Source organism: Peromyscus leucopus, chromosome 14 (assembly GCF_004664715.2).
Source record: "Peromyscus leucopus breed LL Stock chromosome 14, UCI_PerLeu_2.1, whole genome shotgun sequence".
Lineage (NCBI taxonomy): Eukaryota > Metazoa > Chordata > Mammalia > Rodentia > Cricetidae > Peromyscus > Peromyscus leucopus.
Window position 1 is genome coordinate 49906400 of NC_051075.1, and position 8946 is coordinate 49915345.

The following is an 8946-nucleotide window of genomic DNA, read 5'->3' on the forward strand; positions in this document are numbered from 1 at the left end:
CCCAGTACTCAGGAGACAGGCAGGCATCTCTGAGTTTGAAGCCATCCTGATCTACATAGTCAGTTACAGATTGGCCAGGGCTATGGACAGAGATTCTATCTCAAAAACCCAAATATATGTTACATTTTTAAAGCCAATAATAATTAATTGTTGTATTTCATCTAACTTCCATCCTGTAGTGCAATAACATGCGAATCTTTGTAGTAACTTAGTGCTTGCCTAGGCTACACACTTTAAAAACAGGCTCAGTGGGAGAGACCTTGTAAGTGTCGTGATACCCAATGCTAAGAATCTTTGCAGCAAGTTTTTCTCAAGTGGGCATCCTCAGCGGTCAGAGGCTCCCTCCTGTGAGCGTCACCTGTTAACTTCCTCTTGATTTAGTCAGGCTCCCGAACAGCCATTTCCTTGTGCACTTGCCCCTCCCCCACCCCCATCTGTCTGTCTGTCTGTCTGTCTCTGGTAATAATATCTTGTGTCTGCCCAGCAGTTTTGAGGCACACAGAGGTTAGCACTCACTGTAGCACTGTGCTGTGGTGCCCCCCAGAAGACACACTTCCGTCCAGCTGGAGCTCGGAGCCCCCTGCCCCCATCCTGCCCCGTCAGCTGCCATCTGCTCTTGGCCCCTGAGTTTGACTCTTAGATTCCATGTGAGATCATGCAGTGTTTCTTTTGTGAAATTTCGCTATTTTTATGTTGTGTGTATGAGTGTTTGCCTGCATATATGTGTGCAACACCTGCGGAGGTCAGAAGAGGGAGTCAGATCCCCTGGACCTGGAGTTACAGATGGTTGTGAGCTGCCACGTGGGGGCTGGGGATCGAACCCAGGTCTGTGCAAGAGCAGCCGGTTCTCTTAATTGCTGGGCCATCTCTCCAGTCCCACACAGTGTTTCTTTAAACATTCATGATTCTGTCATTTCCAAAAATAAATCTCATTTTTTAAATTCTTATCTTTCTGAAATACCTCTGTAAAAAATATTTTAGAATTTATTCTAACCTTAAATTAAGAAATTTGCTGTAAATTATTTTTTTCTTATATCCTAGAATTTGAATTTTAAAAAGCTTTAAGAAATAAAAAATTAGTTTTGTAGGAATACAAGAAAATAGATTTCAGGAATTATTTCTTTTTTTGTAGCCTTTGAAGTTTCAGACATAAATGTTAAATTCTATAAACTTACGGGGTGATGGTGTAGGGGACAGTTTGAGAAAGCCCCGCACCCAGCCCAGCCGTGACTTGCCTTGTGTTGATGAAGCTGACTCTGCTCCCCGCCAGGCACTAGCCACAGCGCCCACTCGGTGCAGTCCAGCCTGGTCAGACAGTCCCCAGCGCGAGCCTCCATGGCCAGCCAGTCTTCCTACTGCTACGGCAGCCGGCACTCGTCCCTCCGGATGTCCACCACGGGCTTCGTGCCCTGCCGGCGCTCCTCCACCAGCCAGATATCACTCCGAAACCTGCCGTCCTCCATCCAGTCCCGCCTCTCCATGGTGAACCAGATGGAAGCCACCAGCCAGGGCGGCGTGGCCTGTCTGCAGCACGGCCTGCCCTCCTCCAGCAGCTCCAGCCAAAGCATCCCAGCCTGCAAGCACCACACCCTCGTGGGCTTTCTTGGGGCAGAGGGCAGCCAGAGCAGCGCCACTGAGGCCCCGCCAGGCAGCGCCTTCAGTCCTGCCAACGGATCCCATGCCAGGAAGGGGGAGGTGATTTACAGAGTCCAGGTGAGCAGGCCAGAGAGTTCCGCTGATTCACTTTCGGCTCTGTGTCTTACTTGTTGAGTGGGGGACTTGGTGAAAATTCCATTTATTTAGATGGGGAATTCGAGCACTTTGGAATGTTGGGGAAATTTTTTCTGCCAACTTGAAAATGAAAGCACCAGTTTTTGTGTCAGTAATACCTGTCCCCACTCAGCATTGATGCAGTCATCGCAGGAAGGAAGTCTAAAAGGGATGGATTCGGGGCTGTTGAGAGTTTTTTAATTCCACAGTAAGCAGTAGAGAATTTAAAATGCAAAGAGTCCTAGAGAGAATTTTGTTTCGTCTTACCTTTTTCACCATCAAGGGAAAATGTGAACTGGAATATGTATCTGTTTAGATTGTGGATCTCAGTCAGATTCTGGAAGGGATTAACCTGTCAAAAAGGAAAGAGCTGCAGTGGCCTGATGAAGGAATTCGGTTAAAAGCTGGGAGAAACAGCTGGAAAGACTGGAGTCCCCAGGAGGGCATGGAAGGCCATGTGAGTTCTCCAGGGAAGCCGCTGTGTGCCCTTGGTGGTGTGGGCTGCGCTGTCTCCCTGCTTGAGTCCTTTGCAGAACTGCACCGGGCACCAGTGAGGTCACGGGCACATGCAAGCTCTAACTGCACCTTTATTCTGATTCATAGGTGATTCACCGATGGGTGCCTTGCAGCAGAGACCCAGGTACAAGGTCCCACATCGACAAGACAGTGCTCCTGGTCCAGATTGATGATAAATACGTGACTGTCATTGAAACTGGGGTCCTGGAACTGGGGGCAGAAGTGTGAGCCTGCATTGTGCACCTGCGTTCCTTCCTCTGCCTTCCCACCCTTGGAGAGAGAGTAAGGCTGCAGAAGACCCCCTGCGGGACTGGCTGCCCTTCCCAGCCAAGACTCGAACAGTGGCCTGGTTAAGCGCCTCCACCCGACTCCTGTCACTGTCTCCATCCCCAAATAAAGCCGAACTATTTTTTTAAGTTAGCTGCATGAAAGGCAAATCTGTCGGAGCCTGTCTCTGAAAGGCTCTCTATGCATTTATGCTTTAACCCACAGGCTCTTGTCTCTAACTCTGAGCTCATATTTTTCTAATTTCTTTGCCAAAAACAGTTGCCATGGTTTTTGTCGTAGAAAATGAAATCCATTGACCATGATTTTTACAAACAGACCCATGTGGAAACATTCAGTTTGACACTTAACAGTATAAAAGTATAATGTACAGTGAGAAAGATGATGAATAGACGTAGGTTTATCTTATTCCTTGAAAGCTAAAAACTTTAATGAAAAAACTGCACTAATTTTTTACAGCAATGCACTAAATCTGAGATTTCTCAGAACATTTATTTATATATAAAAATAAAATACCATTATTTAAATTGCCTTCAGGATTAGCCCCCTCCCCCGACCCATAGCCCCCAGGACCTGCTGGTCCTTTCCTGTTAGTGTGCTGGACTCTGGAGACACACACATAGCTTCATCCCTGACTTTTCCCAGAGCTGGTGACCAGAGGATCGGCCTGGCGAGCGCCACCGCCAGCCGCCCTCTCTCTTCTCAAGTGTGCCGCGCCTCTCCAGCTGGGGCCAGGCTCTGGAGTTACTTCTGGAACATGCTTTTGCTTTTCAAGATGACGAAGGCCCAGGAACTTGAAGGATCGGTTGCCTTTTGTTTGAAGAGTTCCTAGCTCTTGAAGTTACTCATGAAGTTCGGTTTCTCAAGTAAAAGTTTTTCAAACAAAATTGGCTATGTGGCGCAATTCTTGCTCTGTCGTCTTTAGCAGTTCCGCACTTTGCTTCCTTCGTGTTCTTTTTCTATTACTTGAATTGATTTCCTGTAATTTATGGTGTATACCTGTCATTTAAGATATTTATAACTGTGCAATTGACTTAATCCATATGTTGTCTCATAAATTATATTGGTTTTTAAGGAGCATGTATTCAGGGAATTCTGGACCTTGGATTTACAGTGAGGCTGCGTGCAAACTACAGTTTAGGTTTCATTTGCAACTTGAAGCATTTTTAAAATGCTTGAAATTCCCTTTGTTTTAAACTCCAAAGAAAATCGCCCGTCTCCTCTGAGCACCTGGGAGCAGCCATCTGTCTCCCCATGGACAGACCGCAGAAAGAAGCTGGTCATCTGTCTGAGCTGTGGCCATTCCAACGTGTGGCACTGGCCAGTTGACTCGGTGGCATCTGTGTGAGGCCACAGGGATGTAATATCTTCTGAGGGGAGAGGAGAGAGCTGTTGTTTCCACTGACTAGGATCCAGGTGTCACGTGTGGCCTGACGGGACAGGAGACAGGATGAGAGCTGGCGGCGGCAGCCGGGAGGAGTCTTCCCACACCTGTGCTTCAAACCCTGTTTGTTTCCCCGTGTTACTCTCGAAATCGGTGGTCGTTCCGAACCCAATGTGCCTTGTATTGACGTTTCCATAGACTTTAAACTTTGCAGACTTTATTGTTGAAAACTATTTGTCAGATGACTTATTGAACCTTTACAAAAGGAGCCCTTTCTATCTCTAAATTGACCACTTTACAGTGTCTCTTCCCGCTTCTGGTCCTCTGTTCTGTTGCCTCATTTGGGCAGATCCTTGCTGTACAGTGTGTTCCGTGGTGGTCTTTCTGACGCTAAGCACCTAGCCTGTGTGTCCGTGTTTCAAACCTCTCAAAGGACTTGCGCTCCCTGCTGCTGGTTTCCTTCCCTGCTCAGAACCGAGTCTGATCTTTTCATGACTGTTCCTAGGCGGAGAAGTAAGTGGAGGGTTTGCCGTCTAAGGAGGAAGATGATCTGTCTTGCCACAGAGACAGCATCAGAAGATGAACTTTAGATGATTTGGTCAAAGGTCAGAATTCTGTTTATGCCTAGTCCCTCTCATGATTGTTAGGTATTAAATGCTCTGGAAGTAAGATTCCACATGTAAGACGGGGTTCTGTATGGAACATGTATATCATCAAGTCTTAATTTGGGAAAGTTGGACATTTTTCTTGAAACAAGGTGTTGTTGTTACTATATAACTTTATTAAATTTATAAATTAGGAACCCTAAGAGAAGTCTTGTTTTTAGTTTTTTAATCTAAAACTGATAACCTTAAAAAACTACTTTTCTAATTTTAGCAGGGAGGATAGTGATAATTGAAGATTTGTGTCTGAAGATTAAATTTATTATAGATTCTTTGTCTCCCAGTACCCACCTAGATAGCAAGCTAGTATTTTAGATTTTCTGCTTAGCATTTCTCACTAAAGTACAAAACTCCAGCATACTTCAGTGCTTTTAACGTAATTTTGCAAGTAGTTGAAACAACTTTTTATTTCCTTTAGATAGAGCTGCACCATTGAAGTCTCTGATTTTCTTTCTTATCTTGCCCCACTTTGAGTGGACAATCCTGGAATGGCCTTGATTTCATCTTTAATGACAAAAATTAAAAACAAAACAACCAACTATTTGTATCCCTAAACGAGGCTTTTGATGACTCTTTCAGCCCATATCGTGGTGGGAACTCCCCTTCTACACCATTTTCAAGAGCCAAAAATACTTTTCAAGTGTGTTTTTTGCTAAGGGGCTTTACTTTGTCCTTGAGTCTAGATTAGCATACAGTGGTGCGGCACATGGGACTTGGGAGGGTAGAGATGAGGCGATGTGGAAGCTTTACAAGAAGACAGTAATTACTTTTGAGGTGAGTGGGCAAGCATTCCGTGTTCTGACTTCTGTTTCCGCTGGCAGGGGATAAAATTCCATTAGATTGGAGGTGTTTTGAAAAAAAATTTTTTGAAGTATATTGATAATACTTCCAGTGCTTGAACCAGAAGAGAACAGACAATATTTCTCTCTTGAAAGACATAGAAAATGACTCTGGGTACTGAATGTTAAACAGTGCCCATGCAAATTCTTATGTAGGAAACCATAGGTCATTATGAACTCGTTCTGAATTAGTTTTTGTGTCTCCTATAAAATAAGCCTCACACTTGAGCAAGGGTCACATGCCCTTTGTAAATTCTGCTTAGTTTCCTACCAGCATCTTTCTGCCTCAGCCTAGAACTCACCTGATGGGTTGCAGTCTTGAGGACTTCATCAAAAACTGGGTCTTTAATATTTGCCCAGTGTCTAAAATTATTTCTCTTTTTAGCTAAATTTCTATCATCTTTTGTTCTAAATATGTGACTTGAAAAAAAAATAGTGTTATGGGAGAATTCTTTGAATTTATGTTTACTAGCTATCAAAATATAAACTCCTGTCCAGTGTGTTAATTACTTTTATATTTAAGTACTTTCTCATTAATACAAGCAAATTTATTTCTGGGTTTTTATTTTTTTTAAGTCCTCAGTAGTCTTTCTCATCTCTTGTAGTAATTATATAAAGTTACTTTGGACACAGACTCACTTCACTTTTCTTGTGAGACAATACACTGTTCAGATAAGCTTGGTCCCTTCTTCTAGAGCCATTTTCTTTAACTCCAAGATGAATGGAAATTCAGTAAAGACTTAAAATGGTGCATGGAGCCTGCTGTTGGCCTTTGAACTTTCTCTTTCAGTCTTAGATGGATATTGAGTTTTACTGATTCTGCAGTGTGTTTCAGGTGGTACAGATTTGAATATGTTGGATACACAGGCATTTTATAAAATAAGTATTTAAGTCCAGGCCTTTTCCTCATTCTCTTTTAAAATCATCTTGTCGATGAACACCCAAGCTGTCTCATTTGAAACTTGTTAACTATTCACTAGCTGTAATCAGAAAGGATTGGTTATCAAATAGGTCTGGAAGGCTCTAACCTGGCTTGAATAGAGAGGTCTATTTTCTGTAATGAGTCACCTCCCCAGAGTTACCTGTCAAGAACTGTGTGGTAAGGGTTTCTTTTTCTTGCCTAGAAACAGCTGTCTGTCCTTTCTGAATTGGGTCAGACGCTCATCTGTAAGCTGAACATCCTGATGTGCCACTTTGTGGACTCAGCGTAGAATTGTCCATGACTCAAGCTGATGGTCATGCAGGGTTACACACAGCTTGGACGTCATACTTAGGCCTATTATATAGGCTCTCCCTCTTCTTCTGATTCATTGGAACCAGTAGGAGTAACAGAGGTCCTCTGACAGGTAGTGAGGGTGAGTCTGCATTACCTGCACATCTGCACCACAGAGACAAGATGGCTGCTCCAGATGACTCTTGGGGTCGGTGTGCTTGTTTTTGAACAAAATTCTTTGTATGTGAAGCTTGAGTCGGAAACCAAAACAATAGAAATGGGGAGAGTTGTATCGGCTCGTGCTTTTTTAAAGTTCTACTTTCAGGACATTGTCAACATTGATTACATTAACCCTGTTTAAGTCTGGCAGCGAGTTCTGCATGAGGAAAAGGAAGAAGGGATGTTAGAAATGGTTGGGGGTGAGTGGATCTGTGAAAGGAGGACAGCTTTCCCTTTTCTGATCATGGGCTCTGAAAGGTCATTGCCTTTACCAGCATTCAGTATACACCCGAGATAAGGCTATGTGTCCTTGCGCGTGTCTGTGAGTGTGTGTGAGTGTTACGGTAAACTGCTTGTAAATACTGTAGTTGTATAAAATGGAAAATAAAGCTGAGAGGTCTTTTGACATATATTCATCAGAAAAAATACAGTATTGGCCGTGGATAAAAACACAGGAAATAAACCTTTTTCATTTTGCCTTCTGTCCATTTTTGTCAAATTAAACCAACGTAGAATACAGTATATTAGTTCTGCATACTTTTAAAACCACACTTAGTTCTGAAGTAACATTTTAAGCCTGTAAACGTGGGGTTTGGGCTTCCACCAGATAAAAGTACACTGTGTTACCTCTTGCACAAAGGTGTCTCCGCCCTCTGAGGTAAATATTACATGTTAATTGTAGAACATGCCAGATGCACATGTTTACATGTACAGTGTACATGTGTTGAGTTGCACTAATGTACAACGCAGAGCAAGGAAGAGCATCTCAGTGTACCAGGGTTGCACACTCACCAACCGGTGTCTTCACACATCCTTCAGGATGCAAACGTGTATGGAGAGAACTTAGATACTCTGGACGAGGCGCTTGCTGCATCATTTTAAGCAGTAAGAACCGGTGGGTGGCAGATTCTTTACTTTCTGCACCAGAATCCCCAGCAGTTTGCCCCCTCTCTCCTGGCAGTGTTCCATCTTAAGGACAGTATAGATCTGTAACAGGAAACATGCCAGTTAAGCAAAACCTCTTCAAAGGAAGGAGGGGTCCCTTGAGAGTCATGCTCCCCTGGGAGCTAATTCCTGAGGCTGTTGATATGAAACTTGGGTCCCATGAGACCTCCACCTTTTAGTGCAGTTTACTTAGGATTTTTCATCTCAAATCATCCAAGGTGCTTTGCTGGCTGTACCCATGTGGGGACATCGTCCCTGAAGTAGGCAAGGTGAGCTTTTAAGGCTCACCTGACTGTGGCTACCTGACTCTTGAGCCAGCACTTCACGTAAGTGAGGTAGCCGTGCCAAGGGGGAAAGTCAGGTCCATGTTTCCTTTCGTTTCTGGGAATATTGGGTTGATAGATACTTATTTTTTATTTAATAGTATGATTTTTTATTTTATAATTTAATTTTACACATCAGCCACGGATTCCCTTGTTCTCCCCCCTCCTGCCTAGTAGAATGATTATTAACTGGCCCGGATGAGAATACACCAGATCTCTGGTCTCATCTCGAAACCTGCTTGTATCAGATCAAGTCAGCATCCCAGGTAGCACTGACGCTGCTTTAGGTGAGTGGGCAGCTGCCCTCATCCTTCGGGTGTTTCTCCAGGGCACTAATTTTACCCTGTGAGGGCTGGAGGAAGTGCTGGGCAGAGGAGAAAGTCGACCCACCATGCTGTGGCCACACAAGCTTCCACGAAGCCTGCAGCTAGTTCAGCATACCCCATGCCTCTTCAGAGTTGTCCCACCATGCAGTGGCCACACAAGCTTCCACGAAGCTCACAGCTAGTTCACCATACCCCATGCTTCTTCAAAGTTGCTTCAGGTACAAGGACTAGGGCAATGACTGGGTGTGGGCTTTCGCTGGGAGGAGACCTGCCTCCAGAAGTGAGCATCCTTGGTTGAGGCTACTTCCTAGGCAAGGACTTCATACAGTCCAGGGGAATGGGTGATTCTTTGAGTTTGAAGAGTCCAGTGGCACACAGCATCCGTGGTCACAGGCTAGAGAGAAGGGCTACATAAGAATAAATTCTGGAAGTGCTGGCAACTATACTGGCCAAAGAACGTCTCA

At 44.3% G+C, this 8946-nt stretch overlaps 1 protein-coding gene across 5 annotated transcripts in view; it reads left to right on the forward strand.

Annotated features, from left to right (window-relative positions):
* Pcnx1 (pecanex 1) overlaps positions 1–7366 on the forward strand; it is a 149390-nt gene extending 142024 nt beyond the window's left edge. For all 5 annotated transcript variants that reach the window (XM_028877416.2, XM_028877438.2, XM_028877426.2 and 2 more), the window contains 3 exons: positions 1271–1713; positions 2087–2227; positions 2374–7366. In XM_028877416.2, coding sequence (XP_028733249.1) covers positions 1271–1713; positions 2087–2227; positions 2374–2514 — 725 coding nt within the window. In that variant the 3' untranslated portion in view covers positions 2515–7366. The remainder of the gene's footprint in view (positions 1–1270; positions 1714–2086; positions 2228–2373) is intronic.
* The last annotated feature ends 1580 nt before the right edge of the window (positions 7367–8946 follow it).